This window comes from Dermacentor albipictus, chromosome 5 (assembly GCF_038994185.2).
Source record: "Dermacentor albipictus isolate Rhodes 1998 colony chromosome 5, USDA_Dalb.pri_finalv2, whole genome shotgun sequence".
NCBI lineage: Eukaryota > Metazoa > Arthropoda > Arachnida > Ixodida > Ixodidae > Dermacentor > Dermacentor albipictus.
The window spans coordinates 95,949,148-95,971,813 of record NC_091825.1 but is presented as its reverse complement, the minus strand read 5'-3'; the positions used below and the strand labels follow the sequence as shown (position 1 = coordinate 95,971,813).

The following is a 22,666-nucleotide window of genomic DNA, read 5'->3' as shown; positions in this document are numbered from 1 at the left end:
ATAAGCAAAAAAACACCAAAACAACACGAATTCATTTGGCAGTATTTGCCCAAATTTTCACAAGTCCCTGAACCGAATGAGAAACCGAAGTCAAATTAACGTAAGTCTACTGTATGCTGCTACAGTTAAATAAATTTGGCAATTCTGTCTTGCAGGATTTGTAGCAGCTTTCACACAAAAAAAATATTCAAAGGTCTTCAAAGCCTTGAAAATGACTGCTCTGCATTAAAGAATTTCAAGGGTCACAACAAACCCAGCATTTCTGTATCCTTTCATACTTGCAAAGCCTCCGAATTGCTTACAAATGACATATCTGGAAATGCAATAGTCAACACCACCAATCTCAATTTTTCTACTTCATGGCCCTTATGATGCATGAGCACACACACACATGCAACAACTGACATACAAGGCACACACATACGTACATAGCACCAAAATAGGGTGGCTGGGTGCCTAGGCCTTTGATTTGCACAAACAAAAGGGCCACACCAGAGCAACTCTAGCTACCCGCCAGTCTAAGATGCAACATGCCAAGGAGTGGGTCGAAGGGTTGTCTTCTGTAAGGATTTTTTTTCCTTTTCCATTCTTTCTTTGCCCTTTGTCCTTGGCTTGCACAAAGCTGTGCCAATACAATTGTCAGTGTCAGTTGGCAATTGGCAAAGCAGGCACACAATTGGCACTGGGCATTAAAATAAATCAATAGAGTTGGAGAAAAAGAATCCTTGCAACATGCAACTCATAGGCCTCATCATCGGCTCATGATGACCAGGACATGCCCTGGCTTTGCTAAAGCACACATGCACAAACAAGCACACCGCCCAGAAGGGTGGAGACACCGAAACTGCTGCTGCGTTGTCACTCTTCCGAAAAAGACACAACGCTGAAATTCCATAAGCAGGCTTCCCCAGACACCAGACTTGCCTAGACACAGAGTTCCTGCCAGTAAGGGCTCGTTCACACTGGCAACTCACAGAATTCACGCAGCAACGTGGGTCGCAAATGGTCTCTTTCGTCGAAAGGAGACTGTTCTGGATTAGTTGCTCACTGCTATACTTTTCAGCTCTACGATTGCAGACGTAAAGCTTCTGAACAAATGAGATGGGCAGGAACAGGACCTCTATGTATGCTGACACTCATTTTTAAGTGGCAGGCAATCACAGCACGACCAGCTGTGAACGTCATCAAACGCAAGACATTTTGGTGTGGCAACTGGCAAGTAGCGCTTGCCTCTGTGAACACCAGTGGCTGTGAGCTAGTCTTTGGTTGCCAGCTGTGGTCTGTTGTGCGGCCTGTGGTAATAGTCGGTGTGAATGAGGCCCAACTCTGTGGGAGTTTAGTGACATGTTCAAAAGCTCAGCTGGCACGGGGTAGGGACGGTGGCAGTGACAGCGACAGAGGTTGACACTCTCACACCCTGCTTATGGTTCTAGACCGAGGCTTGCCATCTACGCTAGGTCAGATAAGGTGTGTGTCAAAGCACACTTGTGGATTTCTGCATTTAATTTTTAAAGGAAAAGGAAGTGACAGTCGCAGTTTCGGTATCTCTGCCACCCCTTTGAACCAGTTCAACCTCATCAGCAGCAGTGGCAGGCTACCTACTTGTGGAGGAGGAGGATGAGGGGGTGCAGGAGGAGCCTTGGGTATTGATCTTGGGGGTAAAGGGGTTGGACCTCGGGCCATCTAATTGGTGGGGGTGAGGGAGGGAACCATACTGATAAAGGTACACAAACTATAGCAGAGCACAGTGGAAAAAATAAACAACAGCAACAACAGCACCAACAGCAACAACAATAGCAACAACAGCAGCAACAACAAAGCACACACACATACACAGAAGGGGAGTTGAGGCTAGAACAAAAAAGATGCTGCATTTGCAAAGCCGCAGGCTGGCAAAAAGGCCCAGAAAGCTTGGATGGTGCGTGAGAACCTGCAATGGCGGCCTCCAGGTATTGGTTTTCAGAGCAAATAGCTATATTTAGCTCTTTCAGCCATCTTTTAGGTTGGTTGACGGTCGATGGGTGGGCTGAGCAAGGGAAATGTTAGTTAAGTTATGGGGTTCTAAGTGCCAAAACCACTTTCTGATTACGAGGCACGCCGTAGTGGAGGACTCCAGAAATTTCGACCACCTGGGGATCCTTAACGTGCACCTAAATCTAAGTACACGGGTGTTTTCGCATTTCGCCTCCATCGAAATGCGGCCGCCACAGCCGGGATACGATCCAGCGACCTGGTGCTCAGCAGCACGATGTTAGCTATCTTGTTCACTTTCTAGCTTGCTCTCTCATTCATCCACTCTCTTCCTCTCTCGCTCACTTACTCGTTCGTTCAAGCTATTCGCTAAACATTGAAAAACATCGTCAATAGTTTCCCAACTTTTTCTTTTCTTTCTTTTTTCTTTCACTCTTTCCATAATGGTCTGCCGGCAAAGTCAACATGTGAATTTGCTTTTTGTTATTCGTGCAAGAGGGTGAAGCTTCGCTCAGACTTCTATGCCGATGTGTTTTCAACACACGACGCCAAACGTAGCACAGGATGCAGTGGAAATGCTATCTCAGCCTCGATATTTCTCCATTTTATCTTTGTAGCAAAGCTTTCTACAATAAAATTTTTCTAAATCATTATTATTACCAGTAGCAAATGCATGTTTCTAAAAGTCATCAATAAATCCTTTTAGTGAAGCTAGGGGACAGCAGACACAAGGTTTCTGTGCCTGTAGCCCTGACATGACTTCTTAACACCAAAAGCAACAGAGTGAACAAGGTAAGCAAAAAGCCAGCTAGGAAGACAGTCACAAAGCGTACAAAAGTCTATGATGCATATGATGGTGTAAGAAAAAGAAGCAAGCAGCGACCCTGCAACATTATTTGCATAGCAAGAAAAAGGCCACAACAAGGAGAGAGTTCTTGAACACGTCTCGGAAGCTTCTATGCAGACCCTCTGTATTTTCCAAATGGAGTTTCAGTGATGACCGGAATTAACTTGTGTAGAGTGACACCTGGCCTAGGCATAACACTAGAGCGCTGGACTGTAATCTTCAAAAATTTTCCCATTTTGTCCTCCCTCAATCATGCAGTCGTGATGAAGTTAATACACAATTAAAGAGGCACTTTGGCTCAGTTTTGTGCGTCAGGTGGAGAAACAGCCTGCAAAATCTGACAAAGCCGACGCCACGCACAGCTAAGTAACTTACAGTATGCAGTTAAAGTTCACTAACACAATCAATTTGATGATTCTGATACAATGCACACATTATAAAATAGAACCTCATTGATAGGTTCTTTGCAGTAGACTTTTCACGGCTGCTACATAGTGTTTTCACGGTCATGACCAAAATCCCAGTGACACCTAAATATAATGTTCCCATTTGATACGTTGCCATTCAGCAATGTTCCCGCATTTTACGTTACGGTTCAATTTAGCGTTCACACAAGTTTAGTGGTGCAGAGGAAATTCGCTGTCGCATGTTCCTATGAAGACGGTAAATGTGTATTCACGGTTAGGCCTGTCAAGGCTCACCCATGTCCCCAACCCAATATGGTAATGTCATTCCCAAAAAGCATGTCGCAGTGAAATTCTCCCCCCCCCCCCCCCCCCATTTCCTAAAAACAGCTTTGCTGTAGTACAGCCATCTTAATGTGGTGAATCATATAAGGAGTGAGAAAGGGCTACTGTCACAGACCATTGCATGTGTCCTTTAACTATACATGCGCATACACACAGTCTCCAGTCACAATACAAATGCCGCGACCCCTAATCGTTGTACTTGCAGTCACTCAGAGCTGTTTCTGATGTTGCTGTGGTAATTTGGGGGCTTCCTCACTCTTCAGTTTCTTTACACAGTCCCTTGAAAAACGCATTAACATGGTTATACTGTGTTAGGGCTGCAAACAGTAATTAATCCAAATCCCCTAACCGTGTACCAATCAAATCAGACAGGTCTTGGAGCATTTGGCAGCAAACGTGCCAGGTAACCGAGAGAAGCAACAGCGGCATTCCAACCAAAGCAAAAGAGGGGGCCCCTACCTGGTAGGCCTGTTCTGGGGGGACCCTGGTTGGAGGGTAGGGCTCTGGGGTGCTCCCCTGGGGAGGTGGTGGCGGGGCAACCCCCTGGGTCGGTGGTGTGGAGTAAGGTGGTGCCTGGCCCGGCGTGGTTGGTGGGCCAGGTGGGTAGGGCCTGCTCTGGTAGCTGCCTGCTGCTGCCGCTGCTGCTACTGCCTGTGATGGGGGGGTGGGACCTGTGGCTGCTGCGGAGGAGCCGTACTGGTACAGAGGCTCCGTGGCACTCGGAGGTCCCGCGCCCATCTGGGATGACTGGGGTGGCTGGGGCCGTGGGGGCGCTGCCGTCGCACCCGGTTGGGACGATGGTGGGGCACCCCCAGACGCCCCCTGTTGCTGCTGCGGCTGCTGCTGTGGCTGTTGCTGCTGTTGCTGCTGCTGCTGCTGTGCTTGCTGTTGCTGCTGCTGCTCGTACCTGGAAGGTCAATTGATTGACTTGTCATTCACTCGGACAATACCAAAAGGAGAGAAAGGAAGCCTTCAGAGTCAGTGCCCTTTCTCTTCTGTAATCATGGGAGATGAAGAAGAACCACCACGATCACACACAATGAAGCGAGGAGATGAAACATGGAGTACCGACTGTTCAGACACTCGACTGGTGGCCACAGCATAAGCACAAGCGTCAGCAACTGCTTCACACCTACGCCACCCACCTCTTGGCAATGTTAATAATAAACATCCATCACTAAAGAGGAGAACAGCTTTTTTTTTTTTTTTAACAAAGAGACTTAGTCATGCCAGAGCCCCCAAATCTAGCCCCAAGAATCCTGGCATGCACTATTCACTCTCGTCAGACCAAAGGCCACAATGATTTTGACACTTGGTCACATGATGAGGCAAATCACCGAATCAGTCTGCAGATATGCAGAAGGGTACAAACAGCTATCTGTTCACAGTGCAATTTGAGACTGTGGACACGTTGTGTTATGGAGCAAATAGGGCAGCCTCCTTAAGGGGGGACGCGGCTTTCGCATCGCGAAAAATTGCCAAAAAACCCATTTTTTGAAAATTACCATGTTCAGTTTCTATAACCCTTTTTCTATTTGATATACACCAAACCCCAACAGTCCTGCTACATCAAGGGACATTTTCCTTCTCCGCTATCTACTTCAGAGGAGGAAAGTCCAACTGCGACACCATGAGAGCAAAGAGGCCTGCCGCACCTTTCCCTGTCGTAGTGGCTTCCCTGGTACTGGGGTGGGTAGGGTGGTGCCCCTGACTGCGGCCGCATGGGATAGCCGCTGCTGCTGTAGGGGTCCCTGCCATTGTAGCCCCCCTCATGGGGGTAGCCTTCAGGGGCAGCAGGCCCATACTGATCACCACCAGGCCCTGCATAGCCGCAGGAGCCCCCACTTAGGCTGGCCTGGCTGGCTGCCGCGTAGGGGGGCGCCTGAGGGTAGCCATGTGGAGGAGGGTACCCCTCCCCAGGGTAGGGCCCTTCCTCGGAAGGAGGGTAGCCGTCCGGCTCACAGCCACCACCCACATGGTTTGAAGGTGGGTAGCCAGGCGGACACGGGTACTCGGAAGCCCCCATCATGCTGGGGGGACCACTTGGGGGGTAGGGTGCCCCTGGGTGGTAGCCTCCACTGCTCGGGTAGCTCTCCATCGTCTGGGCGGGTGGCCCATAATCTTGACTCGCACCTACAACGCCAGCAGAAAAGGAGGTGCTCACACAGCATCTTTCACACACGCCCCCTGCCACAACGCAGCAGTTTACAACAAAGGCTAATACCACAAATTTGTGCAGAATGATTCACAAGCAGACGGTAAAGGTTACAGTTCAATGAATTCCGTTTAGTGATTCGCTGCGCGTGGCTTCCCTTCTAAGCCTGCTGTGTGTTTGAAAGTAGTGTCAGATTTATTTTAACATAAGGATCGTAATTCAGTATATGTGTACAGTACAACCCTCCTGACGAATGCCATTGCCCACTTTGCACATTTAACTGAAGAGCGCAGCAACACAAACGTGTACACAGCCCACAAGCGCGTCCACCAAGCAATGGGAGAACAAGACGCACCCGAAGGCGACATGGTTCCCTTGGCCTTCTTTCGGGAGGCCGACTCCAGCTGGCTGATGATGGGCTGAGGGTCGATGCCCCCTCGGTCAAACTTGCACTCAAACGGCAGCAGATGCTTGATGTACTGCTTACGCAGGGTGTACGCAGCACTAGAGGAGGCCCCGATGCCCAGCACACCAGCCACATCCTTCCAATGCTTTGCCTTCGTTACCTGCAACACAAGGGGCGAGGAGCAAACAGCACGCTCAGCACCACCAGCCAGCCACAGCAGACAGGACCCACACAGGATCAGGGACACACTCACTTCCACGAAGCCACCTCGATCCTTGACGATGAGGTAGAGGCGAAACAAGTCCAGGGGCTGTTTGCTGATGGTTGGGCACTGGGTGATGGGAGTACCACGCTCGTCGTTGTACACTATCAGCTTGTCCAGGAAGGCCCTTCGCTCGGGGTCTTCCGACATGTCGTACAGTTTCAGGAGGCCATCTGGCCGCTGCACACAGCAGGAGAGAGAGTATGTCAGCGCATACGGGCAGAAACAGCCGCACCAAGCACAACAGCTATGCGCCTGTGTGCACACTGCCTTTGCATAGCTACGGCAGCGTGGTAGCAACAAGAAATGGAACACACAGTACATGCACTGCTGGGACATATGGAGAAAGAAGCGCAAAATAATTTTTTCTTGCTTATACCAGTTAAAAGTTCTGAAAGAAGTGAACACAGAAAGTTTAAGGTGAGAAGCCAATAATAAGAAGCAAACTTCAGGTCACTTTTACTCAACGAAATCATGGGTGTAACGTTTAAAAACAATTTAGCACACCCTAAAGCAAGAATGATGCAATAACAACCTGCCACGTACCTTTATCATATGATGCTCGTATACTTGGCTATTCACAACCTACGAAAGAAACAGGAAACCAATTTAGAAATTGTATTTCAGAGATGCACAACAACTCCTTCCGTCTGCTTCCAACCATTTCGGCTGATGTGTACCTCTGCAGGGAACACTCTTAAAAATTAGCACTGTCTGCTGCTTTACCTGAACCTAACATGCGTCGTTTTCTTCCCCCAAAGGAAGTAGATTAAAAAAACTGCCTGCACATTAAAATCGTACAAAATGCCCAAACCTCTTTGTTGTCACTGGCATTCGGCAACAATGGCATTCATTCGGGTAAATACGGTAGTTTTTACCCGAATTTAATGGAGATTTTTCTAAAAAGAGGGGGGGGGGGTCCAATATTTGCCTGCTAACTCTTAGGCGACTGCTACCTTCCTTCGATGTGCATCATAAGCAGCCTGCCATGTATGCAGCCCAATGCCTTTTGGCAGCTTGACACCTTCGGCTTACTTTGTCAACTGACCAGCAAGTGTGTACCGAGATCTGCCACCAGTCTATCACCAGAACACCTTCTGGGGCAACACTTCAAAGCCAGGGTCATGCAAACATGAGTGCAGCTATCCCGAGAGAGTATGTGAAAGACAAAACCCTGTCTGATGTCACTGCACTTCACCCTTGAAAAAAATGAAAGGAAAACACAAAATTCAGAATGTTCGAACAGCTCAAAGTCGATCTCAATGCCTTTTGTTATGTTCATCTGCTCGGGGGCAATCGGTTCCACAAGCTGCTTCTCCAGTTCCTGCATGAAGCAGCTCAATTTACTTCATGACACGCCCTATCATTTTTTTTCTAGGGAAAAAATTACAACGATAGCCAAGCACAACAAAAGATATTGCTCCTCCACAACAGAAAGGACATGACGATTGTTGTTTTGAGAAATCCAAGTGGAATATTCCAAAACATCTTTACTGGGACAAAACTTATAAAATCTCATGGAAATTAAGGGTATCATAATCTTATTGAATGAATTTAAAGCAATGATGTCTTGGAAGCATAAAAATGAGAAAACTGCAAAAATTAATTTTTCTGCAATGTTCAGGCCTTCAAGTGCAGCTTACACCCTTAAGGACTGACCTATAGCTGTACATAGTTATGGCCTTAAGGAATGACTTTAAGAGCTCCTGATGCACTATGATATAATGCGTAAATAGCCACAACCGCAGCAGCCACCTTCCCATACAAATACTGTGGGATGGCCACTCACAGGGCTCGCTGGTGTCCGTGGCCAGCTTGGGCTCGAGACGCTCTCGAACTCGTCGTGGAAGGAGGACATGGAGGCACCGCCAGGAGAGGGAAGGGTGTTGGGCGTAGGCGGGTGCGACATGGGCGGCTGCTTGCTGCTGCCCCCCTTGTCACCCGGCCCCAGGTGCTCCTCGGGAAGTGATGACGAGGCGGACGCATTGGATGCCTGGCTCCCCTCATCCAGCACCGTAGGTGGCGGTGCAAGTTGGGGTCGCCCCCCGCCGCCACCACCTCCGTCCTGACCTGGACCTGTTACGGGAGGGCTGCCTCCAACACCTCCCTGCTGCGACAACAGTGAGGCCGGCCCACCTGCACAACCCATAGAGGCAGAAGGCAAGATTGTTGGAATTGATGGCCCAAAAGTGTGCAGTGCAGCTACCAAGCACACGAAAGGGTACACAGGCTGGCTCCGGCGCATTATTGAAAGCTGGTATTTCAAGCACCGTACAAGCACAACAGAATCAACAGCAGTGAGTGAAAAAGTACTCAAACATCCTTCCACTGATTTAGAACACACATCCGCGCAAGAGACACTACACCTAAGAAGCCACACTGAGCACTACTTCGGTTTCCTATCTCTTGTCATCAGGGGCTGTATTATCGACAGTGCATTCTGTATCCAGTACAACAGCGCATTAATTTTGGCCATACCGTTTCACTTGCCAATCCAATCCGTGCACTTTAAAGGGGCCCGAACCCCCCCCGCCCCTCTTGGGCTTGGTGAAATAACGTAGTCCACAGGTAGCATACACTGCTCTGAAACTTTTAGCCAAGTTTTGCTGTCGTACGCCGTGCATGGAGCTTGCAAGCGGATTGCGAAGTCGTCTTTCTCAAATGCTCTCTTTCTAACAGAAGGTCCTGTCATCACTCTTCTGGACGCTTTATTTCGTCATTCCCTTAGACGGCCGACATTGGCCGATAGCTGACATCAAGCTGCAGTTGGCTACATATATGTGTAGATATGTCGGCTGCAGCCGGGTGCCACCACGAGTCCACTGGCTAAGTGCACTGCCACTCGCTGAAGACAACCATGTTTGGCTTACGCTTAGCGTGTCGTAGGTACCAGAGGAGGAAGTCACGGCATCTACGTTTATATTCAAAATGTGAACTACACACCACGGTGAAATTTAAAAGGCAGAGCGTTGTGGGCAGACCCCCCTCCATCGTCACCTTTGCAGTGCAAGGCATTGAAGAAGGAATGGGAGCAAGGCGGAGGCTGTGTTTGATTGTCAATAACTTCACTTCTGCTGAAGAGCATGAAAGCACCTTTCGCAGCAAGGCATTTCTGAAATAGCTTATTTTCACTTCAAATTTCTTTCTCCACTTAAATGAAAAATGGTTCCGGGCCCCGTTAAGAAGTCAAAAATACCTGAGACCCTCGCTTCAGTCAGCAAAAACTAACCAACTGAAAACAGTCATGACAACACACGCCACTTGTGAAGGTTGCAACCAAGCCCACAAAGTTCCAATTGTAGGACAAAGCAAAAACCTCAGAAAGCTGAACTACCGTATTTACACGATTGTAAGTCGACTCTAATGCAAGTCGACCCCCCTATACCGCGTGACCGGGGGGGGGGGGGGGGGGGGGAGCATACCCGAGGGCGCATTTGATAATGAAAATTTATCAGTAGCTGACATGGTCACTGGACTACTCGTCTTCACTAGTGCTGCCATCGTCATCGTTGCTGCGGTCCCACAGCGCGTCGTGGTCCAGCGAAATTTCAAATTTGGCAAACATCTTGCAGAACAGCAGCCCACGCCAAATGCACCTAACCACACGCAGCCGTCAGAGAGGCTCTTTTGACAGGTCCGGTTGGCGTAATTTCGCAGTCTTCTGCCGCCAGCCACTCGTTGTACTCACGGCGGAGCAGAACCTTAAAATTAAGGCGAAGGTCCGGGCTTGTTTCATGACCACGTCGCACTTCACTGGCAGGGACCGATCACGCATTTTAGCGACGTACGCCGCAAGCTTAGCCTACAGCTCCGAAAAGCGTCCAGACTTCGGCACGTGGGAAATTTCTCACTTGCCGTCACAGGTGAAAATTTCACTTCGCTGCAGTCGCCACTCTCGCAACACCCGTTTAGAAACATCGAAATCGCGGCCCGCTGCGCAGTGATTTGTTTCTTCGGGGTAAAGGATGGCAGCCCTGTTGAACGCTGCTGTGAACGAGTCCAGAACGATTAGTGGGCCTGGAGCACTCACGACTACTGGGGAAGCATAGAAGTAGCACGTAGCCGGCAGTCAAGTGGAATGCGTCTAGCCAGCCTTTAAACAGAGAAAGAGAAACCCGCAAGCGGTGTCTGCTCTTTCATGAACTACCGGTACTCCCCGCAAGCGCCGCCGTTCTGAGGGTGCCACCGCAAATGCGAACAGCGGCACTTCCATCAACTATCGACCCCCCTCCCCCATGATTGTTGCATGCACTGTAAAACTCTCAAAAATGTTGAAAAACCCTTCCGAAAAGCGAACAAACACGCGGGATAACGAAAAGATACGGGTAGGGCCATAGAGCAAACATAAAATTGTAACTACATAGTAGCTCTCGTTGGTATCGCTTTTACTGGCGGGGCCATGTTTTTGGTTTCGAATGTAAGTCGACCCCCCAACTTCAGACTTTCAAATTTAAAGAAAGGGTCGACTAACAATCGTGTAAATACGGTATGATGCACTCAAGCATTGCTGTCAGCAGTTTTGAACAACATAGCTGCTGCACCCCCCAACTAGTATTCCACAGCCATACCTAGTAGGGTTGTACATACCCTATAAGTTCAGCTCCATAAGTTCATAGCATTTCTGCAGTAGCAGAAAGGCCCCTCTTATGACAGTAAGCTTGGACAGACAGAAAAAGAAGGTGCAACAATGATGGAAAGGTGGATACGCCACCCTTAAATTTCTGAACTAGCCTACTGTGATGTCTTGGATCGACAGCGTCTACTGAGCAGAATTGTCGATAAAAAAGCTATGATGTATCCTAAAGGAGCCAAACACTAAACACAACTGGTTTCACAACAGCAACCTATAAATGTAAAGCCACTCACTCATGGGTGCTGGTGGACATTGCGAATAGCAGGCACCCGGTGGCATGGGACCTCCACCTGGAGGAGGAGGGCCACCTTCCGAAGGGGAAGGGGAGGCCCCCTCCCCACCGGGGGGTGTCATGGGACTGCTGTAGCCGTACATCTTCTGCTGAAGGTGCTGGCGCAGGTACATGGGGCGCGTGGGCCCGCCGGGCGCCTGCGGGGGCACTGCCCCCATTGAAGAGGCTGCACCCGCCGCCTTCGGGTACTGGGGTCCTGGTGGTGGGGGCATCAGGCTGTTGGCACCTCCGTAGCCGCCGTACTGCGAGTTGCCGTACGGGTAGCCACCCTGTGAGCCCATCCGCCCGGCTGGGTAGCCGCCGGGACCCTGTGGGGGCCCGTAGCCTGGCATGGCGCCCAGGGCTCCTTGTTGCCTAGGGTAGCTGCCTGTAGACGGGGAGAATGAAGTGGACTGCTCTGAGCACATGCAGGCTGGCAGACAAAGCATTGGAACGGCAAGTAAACACAAACACAGGAAATCCACTGGCACAACGTGCTTGGTCATCATGTCATGAAAGGCTAGTCAGTACCCGCTTTAAGTACAGTCGACAAATGATAATTCGAACTTCACGAGGAATGTAAGAAGTCCAAACTATTGAATCTCCGAAAAAAGCGAATGTATGCAAAAAAAGATTATTTTGTTTACGTTTTAAGGGCCCTGTGCAAGGAAGAAGTGGTTGATTCATTGCTACATCCACTTTCGCTTACATGCAACCAAGTCCACCTGTACAGTAAAAGCTTGTTAATTCTACATGCTACAAAGATGCTACAAAAATTTGAACTAATGAAGGTCAGAGGGAAAAATCGCTCGGTTAAGGCACGTATACAGTCCGGCGTGGCGTGAACAACAATGTCTAAACTTTGAAGCACTGGCGCAGCCAACGTAACCGGACGCGGTCAATGCAGTCCGACGTGCCCGACAGCGAGATGGCTCTTGCTCCATCCGCGCGTTTGTCGCGCCGACTGGCGCGGTGAAAAAAAAGAATGTTGCAATTTCACCCGAAAAGCGAAGCATCGATTGAGATAGCAAATTATTAGATAGCTATACGAAGTAAGGATAGTAGTTTTATCGGTCGTATAAACTTGCAAACATTCGATCACTAACTAAATTAACAAGTACGGTGTTACGCGCGCACAGGTAAGCATTAACACATCCTGCTGGATGACCGCGAAAACTTGTCGAAGAACGCTGGAGTGAGAAATCGCAGCAATAGCAGCCAGCGAATTGTCCTTCCTACAGCTCTCCCTTCAATGCGAACGGAAACGTAGAAAGCACATTGCATAGGAAGCTACTAGCACTACACCGGCACTACGCCCAGTCTGCAAACATCGCAGATCGCTTTAATGATGAGGCTCACTCGGGCGCCCACTTTGGCCGCGTCGCAGATCGCTTTCAAGATAGGGCGCCCGCATGGACGCGCCATAAGCAGCAGCAGCCGCCGAAGAACGTCCCCCTCCCACGCACTCGCTCCCTCCTTCCGCCTCACCCCCGTGCCTCCCGCGCGACAGGAGGGGGCGCGCATCCAACCCGCCTTCTTCGCTCGCGCACGCGACATCGGGCCGCGTACGCCTCAAGCCCGCACGCCGGCTCACCCTCGCAAGCTTTCGTTTGCACATACAGCACACCGCGCACGGCGGAACTTCACGGGAGAGAAGCGACAGAGGCGTTGGCCATGCCTGGCCAGGCGCAGGCGCGTCTCCAGTCAGGCCTAAACAAAGGGCCGCAGTCGGAAAACCGCACGGCGACGCCAGCGCCGCCGACGTGCTCTCGCGCACTAGCACTCTCCCCATTTACGATGGCGCGGAGTTAGAATTGGCGCCGACGGTGCGCATTTCAGTGTGAATTAGCGGGATGTGTTACCTATTGCTTTCAATTGATTGCTGGACGGACCGCGGCGGCTACTACGAATTATCCGAAATTTCGAATTGTCGAGTTGTGAATTCACAAGCTTTTACTGCATTTCTGCCGGTTTTGTGTTCTCTGTACACCGATGGAAAGACTGCAAAGGTTCGAGTAACATAAGCATGTGAAGGCACCAGTGCTCACGGCAGATCATCCGGGTTGGAGTCGCAGTTTGACAATGGCAGAGCTTGCTCGATTGTTTAGTCATCGTTCAGTTCGACACACGACGACACCACACTGTCGACGTCTGCAAAGTCTTCAAATGTAACGGCGGCAGGAATCGGCCCACGGCAGCCTAGCAGGTCATCAATGATGCCCGCATTTGAGCTCGTTGTGGTAGGCAGTTCAAGCTCTGCGACTCAACACTCATTCGGAGCTGGACTGTTAGGGCACTGTTGGTGCCATTTGATGCGGAGTGTTGATAAGTTCCCGAGAAAGATTTCTTGGAGCAAGCAGAGCGTGGTCGGGAATGCATACTAAAGAAACAATAAAGCACCGAATGGCAGAACCCTGTCCGGAAGGCAAATTCAACAAACAAGAGCGGGCCATGCGCGATGGTGTCGGAATCGATGTGATGATCACGATGTTGATGAGACCTCACAATTCAGGCAAGGCCTCCAAGATTGGAATTTGCAGTTAAATCTAAATCCCTGAGGCACAGTGCTGCAACCAAGGCAAGGGATTACCATCTAATGTGTAATCTCCGAGGCCATACTTGATGTCTCGCCAAGGTTGCCAGAGGAGATAATGGTGGCAGAGTTGCCTTATGCTACAGCCACGGACGGGCTCCGGATAAGTGAATGTAGGTCTGGCGGCTGTCTGAAATAACGGTCGTCTTTACACATTAAGTCAATGGTGCCATTGGCGGTGTCACTAAGCTGTCCGAATTATCGGTGTCCGATTCATCGGTCGACGACTCTATAGAACCTATGCTAAACTGAAACAAGATGCACTACATACAAGTACCACCACATTGCAGAGAATAATTAGCCCCAGAAACATTTCGCAATGTACAGGGTGGTGCGTTCGGAAAGTAGTAAGATTATTGCCAGGAAACCAATTTATTTTAACTTGCTAATACACAAGCACTTAGTACCTTCAAAATATGCTCCTTGGGTGCTGATGTACTGAGTCGGCGTTTCTGCCAAGATTGGTATGCACGGCGACATGAACATCTGTTAGAGCCTGTATTAGGGTTGCTTTGATTTTGCTTACGGTCTCAAAACACTGTCCTTGCAAGCCACATTTGATCCAAGGGAACAAAAAGAAGTTGGCTGGGGCCAAGTTAGACCGTAGGGGAGCCGTATGCATCACTGTTGCCCCGCTGTGCTTGGTCAAAACTTCCTCACTTTCAGCAATGTGCGACACACATTTTCGTGATGGAGGATCCAGGTAGTGGTGATTTCATTGCAGAAAAGGAAAGCCTCCTTCCTCAAATGAATGAGCATTACCGTGTAAAATGCAGTGTCAACAGTTTGCCCGGTTGTTTGAAATTCCATGGCTCGATGGTAAACTCCATTTAAAGCTACGACTGAGATAAAACAAGATACTACATTTAGCAATAAATTTTTTATCCGTAATGCCTTACCAACAGCTGTCATGATATGCACATGCATAGCTTGGACGTGCTGTACCCATTTTGCCTGCTGGCACCACCACGCAGCTGTTCTGCTCGGCGGGGAAAACAAAGGCCTACTACTTCACGGCCACACCCTGTATGCCATGTTTGGTTCAACACAGCTGTATGTCTATCCATATTTTCTAAACTTATTGCCTTCCTATTATTCCAGAAACCTAGAGTGGAACGCAAGAGTATGTGTAGTTCACAAACACATCATTGACAGTACAATAAATCAGGAGCTTCAACAGGGGTTGAACAGCAAATTTAAAAAAATTCAACAGACTCCACAACTACAGATGTTTTCAACAGGAAACAGAGAAACATCTTACTTTGAGGATAGTGGGGACCGGGATAAGATGATGACATGATTCCTTGATGCATCTTGGCTGCATACATTGACGATGCCTGCATCTGTTGGTTGTACCCTGGGTGGAAACAAAGGAGTATGTTCAGTTTTTTGGTTCCTGTGATCTCTGTGCACATCTCTCTTTAGTTATGTGATGGTGGTGTTAAGGTTCACTGTCACAGTGGCAAAGCCCAGCTTGCCAGTACTTGACGAACAAGCCAACGAAAGACAGTCCAGTAGCCAAAATCGTGCAGCGTCAGGGCAAGTTGCTATGATTACAAGTGCCGCCTCTAATAAACATATTTAAAGAGGAGAAATTTGGACAGGAAATGACAAGGTATCTACTCTTCTGCTGTCATATCAAGGAGACAAGGCTATCCTCAAAACAAATATAGTTTTTTAAGGTTTAGTTTACCAATGAATCCATAACACACCATTATTGAATTATGTTCCTTTAAAGCAAAGCTAAACCCAAACACTACATCCCCTTAAACAGCTGTAGGTATTCTTTCATTAGTGTTTTAGTCCCCACTAGCGAACAAGTACAGATTACTCGCAATTTGATTTTCTTTTTTTTGCTTCTTTGCATATTTTCTGGTTTCCCAAGCTTCCGCTTGCACTAGGAGCAACCTGTTTGTCATTCTAGAAGCATAATTAATACAGCTTAACTTAACAGTTATCTTTACCACATGCAACCTTGTAAAGCTAAACTGCAACAGAGCTGGGAGTAAAATAACACGCACCTTGCTGAGGCAGCTGTGGTTGAGAAAGATGATTTGGCGCACTGCTCTCAGAATGACTTGATGAGGGTCGAGGAGGCACAGGAATGTTTGACTGTGAACCTGCACAGGCAATCACGCAAGCAATGCACAGTTGAGAAACAAAGAGGCATGCCTCTCTGGCCGCGCACACTAATTTCTAATGAAACAATTTCTAAAGTGAATGCCCCTATTGTAAGAGAAAGCTGGATGGAAGGCAAGTCCTTGCAGTCTGTTTCAAATTCCAAGTGCAGCCACGGCAACAGCTGCAGTACCTTATCACCCTCACAGATCTGTAGTAAACCTGTAATGATGTTACGATTAATCTACGTGAACCTTGCTGTGAACCCCTGCTACGCCATTTCGAGCTAGGGAAGAGCGTGAGGCTACTGCGGCAACTCGCGGCTACTTGTTTACGAAGTGTAGGGCCGCATCTCGAAAATGGGTGGGCTTTGGGAATGGCTGTACCACAACCTGGAACACACTGCCCCACATTTTCACCATCACATTTATTGGAGAAAGGCAGGGCTTCTCTCGCTCAGTATGAGCTACAATGCGAAAGCGCGTGGTAAGGTGATCCACGCCCTTGTATGTAACTCATACTGAGCACGATAGCACGCGGATAAAACGCACGAGGGAAAACCCGCTGGACGCCCGGCTTAAAAAAATAGAGAGAGAGAAGGAAACCACGCGGCGGAGAGGGGGGGGGGTTCAAATGCGAGGTACACTCACGTGGCCTCACGGAATCCGGCTCGTAAAGAGAGCTCGATTACAGCAGACGTGAGCGCGCGGGCACGGTGTGCCGGCCACGGCCAGCGTCCAAGCCGCGAAAACGCGCCAAGCGTCCGGCGGAAAATGGCGCCGTCGCGAACATCGGCCAGGGTGGCGGCGACAGTGGACGGGCACTCGACGCGCACCAACAAAAATGCCGACCTCGCGCCGTCGGGGACAAACGAATAGTTTCTCTCCTGCTGCACGTATCGAACGAGCGGACGTCGCGATGCGCGAAAAACCGGGCCTAGGGATTGACACTTGCTAGCGTCACACTAGCGCCTGCAAGCGACAGCTTCCCGAACCGCGAGCTTGCTTACGGCGGAAGCGCCGTCGTCTCGCGAGTCAATCGGCATCACGCCATTTTCCCTGGCGGTGCGCCTGGGTGCGCGATGCATCACGTCACGAGCGATCTCGAGGGAGTACAGAGGAGTTCAGCGAGCACTATCAAATCACTATCATCATCACTCCGAGAGAAACTTCCCAGAATTCAACTTCCATGACTTAGCGCACGCGGACGTTACGCTCTCGGCTACCGTTAGGAAGGGCCCAATGCTGATGACTACTGAACCCAAAATTCCAGCTGCGGGTGTTTCTTTTCCTCAAAAAGACAAGTGGCAGTCAAATCACCATCAAAATTACGGGATCCTTCCGCACGCTATATATGCACGGCCCCCACGGCGGCTGACCTGGACGCTAGGCAGTTAATCCCGCCACAGCTCGCGTTCCTGCATCGCGTACCCCGCCGCGGGGCTCGATCGAGCCGCGCCTCTTGTTATTCGTTCATTTTCGCGAATAAACGGCGTGGGGAGCCACGTGCGACATTCGACCCCGTCCCGAAGCCGCGTCACAGGCGACGCTCAAGACATCTGCGCTTCCGAGTGAGCCACGGTGCTGGCCACACGGGCTCTATCAGCACGCGAACTTGCCTGCACCAACGGCGGTCGGCGCCTCTTCCGGGCGCTTTGCCGATGTTCGCGCGACGGCGCAGGCAGAGCGCGCCCCGCTCCGGCGTCTCCTGCGAGTCGACGACGCCCGGGGAGACCTGCCAGCGGCGCGATCCGACGACGACGCCGACTGTCTCCACCGAGCGGGCATGACGACAAGGAACGACACGCGCCGGCAGACGCGATCCCAGTCTCTGCAACGGGCGCTGCCGAAACGCTGGACGGGCACGCAACGGGCCGCCGATGTTCATCGTCGGCGCGTGGCGCTCTCCGAGAGAAGTTGTGTGGTGCGAGCAGAGAGGGAGGCACGTTCCTGTTGCTCACTCCTTACGGCCGGCACCTCGCGCGAACTCGCACGCCAACCACGAGAGTCACGCCCGATGGATGGATGGACGGATGTTATGAGCGTCCCCTTTGCAACGGGGCGGTGGGTTGCGCCACCAAGCTTTTGCTATTATACTGCCTAATTGTCCTACCTAGATTAAACAATAAAAAAAGAAAGAAACACTATGAACTCCCAGAACCAAATTTTCTGATCCCCTATTGCGTCCGTTCCGAAGATCCCAGCGCCTCGCGCGGGATCGACGAAACGGACAAAGAGAGACGAGTCAAGTCAAAGACGAGCTAGGATGAGTGACACCTGTTGCACCGTCGACTAACCACGCGAATACGCAGGAGCTTCGCACTGAAGCGGTTAGCTTTGTAACACAGCACCAGTCTATAATTCGGAGCTGCGGAAGAAGAAAAACATAATAATTCGCAGTTCCGCCGGAAAAGCGCAGCACCGATTGCGATAGCGAATTAGTAGATAGCTGTACGAAGCAAAGGTAGTAGTTTTATCGGCCGTATAAACTTGCAAACATTCGTTTACTAAATTCACAATAATAGAATGTGTAAGCATGACTGAACGAGGACGTACGTAGAAAGAAGCAGACACACGGCCACAGCGCTGTATTTGTGTTTGATTCTTTCTACGTCCTTGTTCAGTTGCGTTTACACATTCTATCATGGATTCAAATCAACTAGCCCGTCAACGTATTTTAACTCAATTAACTAGAACAGATTCGCGCGCGCACAGATAAACATAAAGGTTAAACATAAACACAGCTCGCTCGATGGGCGCGGAAGCTCGCAGTGAAAATTCTGGAATTAGGAATTGCGGCAGCAGCAAGCAAATTGACCTCCATGTATCTCTCGCTCCAACGCGAACGAAGCGTCGAAAGTACATCGCATACGAAGCTACCGCCCACTACGCGCACTCAGCAAAGATCTCCGATCTCTTTGAGATAAGGCCCGCGCGGGCGCGCACTTTAGCCACGTCGCAGATCGCTTTCAAGACACACGAGCGTCGGCAACGCGTTCCTACGGCGTCCGCGATTCGCGCGGCCAACGCCGTAGTAGACGCCGCGGTTGTCTCCACTCTGTACGGAGTGGTGGGCGAGGAGGACATCGAGGCACGGTAGCAGCCGCCGGAGAGAAACGCCCCTCCTCGCTCACCTGACCCCCCCACCCCCCTGCCTCGCACGCCATAGGAGAGGGGACGCACCCGTGCCGCGTTCCTCGCTCACGCACGCAAGATTGAACCGCGTTCGCCGGCTCACCCTCACACTCGCACGTAACCTCACGGCGACGGCAGAAATGGGCCTGGAGTGTTCATATAATTGCTACTGCAATTAAATACTTGCTCTCTCCGTGGCTATGGAAGTCGCCGTTTGATTAAAAGAGGAGAACGCAAGCCGCGCGAAACACCTTTGAATGTGCGGGAGGGGAAGAACACAACTGCACTGTTTTAGCGTTCTTCAGCTGCGTTGCTCTTTCTTGCTTTGTTACGGCCTGGGATTGTTGCAAGTTCATCTTACTCTTTTGTCAGGGAACGGGCGAATGAAGTTCACTGAGCGCGCGAGTAGATCCTTATTTGGGCTTGGTGTCGTGCGGCTTTCTGCGCGTTCGACTCGCATGATTCAGTCACCGTGAATACACGTGAGTTTACGGGGAGGGGTCTTCTGGAGCGGTACAAACGTCCAGCAAACAGGACGAGGCATCAGCTTTTCGGAGACTATACGGTCCTTTGAATTTCAACGAGCCAAGGCATTTGAACCTCGCTCAAGAGAGTGGTCTGTGGCGCATGTTTCTGTGCGGTTACTGAAAATCGAAACAGTTCGCAGCAGACCGCAACATCCGCATATTGTGTGACCGATTCCGCTGCCAAAAGCTAGTTTTCCCTCGCCCTCCGCTAAAAAGAAAAAGATGGTGGGTGGGGGGGGGGGGGGTGAAGCGTGCTTCAACGACTACGAGCTGGCACACTGCCGAACGCGCTCCTCGAACATTCCGCATAGCGAACCGAAGTGTCCAAAACGCGGTAGACGAAAATGGGAGGCCGTCGCGAAGAAGAAGCCAACACGGCGCACACGTCACCTCGCGCGTTGCCCTTCCCCCAACAACTGGCACGCCGAGCAAGCAGCGGGGAAAACCTAGCCGCCGGCACTCGGCGCCAACGAGGGCGTCGAGGCAGGTGGCGGAGCACAACCCTTGTTCTCTTTTCCTCGAGCCGCGCCGCCGGTGCATGCAAACTGCGCGGCTATGGGGCTCTTGCATTGCCCAGGGGGCGCTGCGAAAAAGGTGCTAAAAAGCGCCCTCTGCGCTAAAATGGGTCGTACCAAGCTCGGTCGTCTGCTTCGGAAAGCACGTTGACACTGTGGACCCGCCACTTTCGGTTGTGTTGTTTCACGGCCTGCAGCGAATATCGGGCGCCGAAGATTTTTTCAGGGGTGGCACGCTGCGTAAAGGCAAGAAATTATGCAGTGCCGAATACGTGTACGCCGTTCAAGAATTGGGCGGCGAAGTTTTAGCACCGTGTCAATCGCAAGTGAAGCGAGTCGCGTACGAAGTGGAACTTCAGGTAAGATTTGCACGCTAGCTGCTGGATTCAGGCGCACAAACGCGAGGAAATGCTTGGTAGAAATGAATCCACAGCGGCGATAGGCAGACATCATGTGTACGGAACTGCTCGAGCACACGACGGTACGCGCCGCGATGTACGAACTGCTCGAGCGCACGATCGTACGCGCCGCGACGGCAGCGGTCTTTCGACATGCCGCGAAACGGCGGGCCTCCTGCAATCTTTGTTGACTGCATGCCGCTAAACAAGTAGTTATGCCTGCGTTGTAGTAGCGGCCATCTCTCCTTTTTAGTAACTGGTAATAACTGATGCAATTACATATGAGCTCGCATGTACGTGCGAGCTCGTACGCCGCTCGCGTGATGTAGGTTTTAATGACAGCGCTCGAACATCGATGTGTTGCAATCAATACTGCCTTGCTGCGTTGCCTCAACGTGCTGGCTTGAGATCAAGGATGAGCGCATTGAACTCTCTTAACCTGTGCTGCTCGTAGTGGAGTAGTGAAGTGTAATCGAATGAGCCCGACCATTTGTGCTCATTTGTACACACCTGGTCACTTCACCACTTCGCATCGGTCGAATTGTTAATTGTCGCTTTGGCCGGGTCTCGAATCGTGAATTACCAGCCATGCCTGCTGCTATGTCGGTCTGCTGTCGGGACTGTAGGTGCAAAAGACCGAACATTAGAACGCAGATAATCAAGCAAGCTTCAAGACAAGCGAAGCAGTCAGCATGGCGCGAAGTTTCGCTTACTCAGCGCGACGAACTGCAGCTATGCAGCGCGCCCGACGCTCCACTTCGTGAGGCCTTGAAGGAAAACGGCAGAATATGATGTTGGGATTCAGGCCTTCTTGTTCATGGCAGCCCACGACGCAGAAGTAATGACGGTGACGCCTTCTCGAGGCTGGGCTAGGTCTCTCCGGATCGGCGCCACCGATTTCGTCTGCTCCCAGCATTGCGTCCCACGGCACACGGAGAGCCCGTTTTCGTTAAACTATAGGCTGCGGCGAGCTCGCAGCGTGGTCGGCATGGTCTTCGAGAAGTGACGAGCATTTTCGCACTCGCAACAGGGCAGAAAAAAGTGCGAATTGACGCAAAACTCGGCCTAGAAACGTGCTTCGCCACAGCCAGGGCTCCATACGACCCAAGCTGGTACGACCCAGATGTCGTTTCCCGCGCCGCCACCAGGCGCCGCAGCTATACCTCAAACTCCAGCGCAAGACGCCCATGGAGGCATCGCGCGGCCGTCCTCGGGTCGCAGATGCGTCTGGCCACAGGGCCGCGCCAGAAGGGAGGAAGCGCAGGCTCGGAAGAACTCGCCACCAGCTCGTTTGGTCGAACAGGACGCGCAACGAAGCCGGCGCGATTCCGACACTCGCCTTTTGGGCGAGCGCTAGCATACCGCACGTTGCCAACGTGCGCAAGCCGTGACACAATATGTCCGACGAAAATAAAAAATTTTTTTTTCTACTACGCGTGGGCTAACATGGGCACAAGAAGGAACGAAAAGGACGACACCCCTGATTCCTCGATTCACATGATTGCCGGCAAACTTGTTCCAACTTTCAGTCGTTCCCTGCGCAACGTCCGCTGACTACGGTGGATGGCTGGTTCCCTCTCCCCTCAAGAGTCTCCTACCGCACCAACGAGATGGACGCGGCGATAGCGCCGGTACCTGCGCCGCCCACAGCGTTTCTCGCCGTCGCACGTTCGACGGCACATTATTCGCGACTGCCGCCTCCGGGAAGGGAAACCGCGGAGTCGGGTCTCGCGAGACACAGCGGTCGCTCGCGCGCGTGCACCCCCAGCTTCCTACGACGACGGCGGCGGCAGCAGGCGCACCCGGCGCGCAACACAGCCACCCCTCGGAGCGCGGCCGTGTTCCCACGGGGCAGCAAAGCTGAGGCAACGCCGGCTCGCATCCGGATGGCCGATAAGAAGGCAGCGCCGAGGAACGAGAGAGAGAGAGGAGGGGGCGACGGGCCCGCGCGATGCAGCAGCAGCAGCCGGCGGAACGACGAAGACCCGCACGCCTTCTTCACGGGCCTGTGCCAGCGAGACGATGACGACGACGTCGGAGGAGGAGGAGGAACACAAGAAGCGACCTGCGCCACCGAGGCGAGACAC

At 51.2% G+C, this 22,666-nt stretch overlaps 1 protein-coding gene across 2 annotated transcripts in view; it reads right to left on the bottom strand.

Moving 5' to 3' along the window:
• Positions 1-22,666, bottom strand: part of LOC135918624 (trithorax group protein osa-like) — a 178,261-nt gene that overhangs the window by 18,532 nt on the left and 137,063 nt on the right. Inside the window, exons 5-14 of one of the 2 annotated variants that reach the window (XM_065452244.2) lie at positions 15,909-16,007; positions 15,149-15,244; positions 11,257-11,682; positions 8,180-8,526; positions 6,937-6,975; positions 6,382-6,570; positions 6,078-6,288; positions 5,223-5,700; positions 4,027-4,474; positions 1,603-1,683 (exon numbers count right to left, since the gene is read on the bottom strand). In XM_065452244.2, the coding sequence (XP_065308316.2) occupies positions 1,603-1,683; positions 4,027-4,474; positions 5,223-5,700; positions 6,078-6,288; positions 6,382-6,570; positions 6,937-6,975; positions 8,180-8,526; positions 11,257-11,682; positions 15,149-15,244; positions 15,909-16,007 (2,414 nt within the window). The remainder of the gene's footprint in view (positions 1-1,602; positions 1,684-4,026; positions 4,475-5,222; positions 5,701-6,077; positions 6,289-6,381; positions 6,571-6,936; positions 6,976-8,179; positions 8,527-11,256; positions 11,683-15,148; positions 15,245-15,908; positions 16,008-22,666) is intronic. The other variant, XM_065452245.2, reaches the window with a different exon arrangement.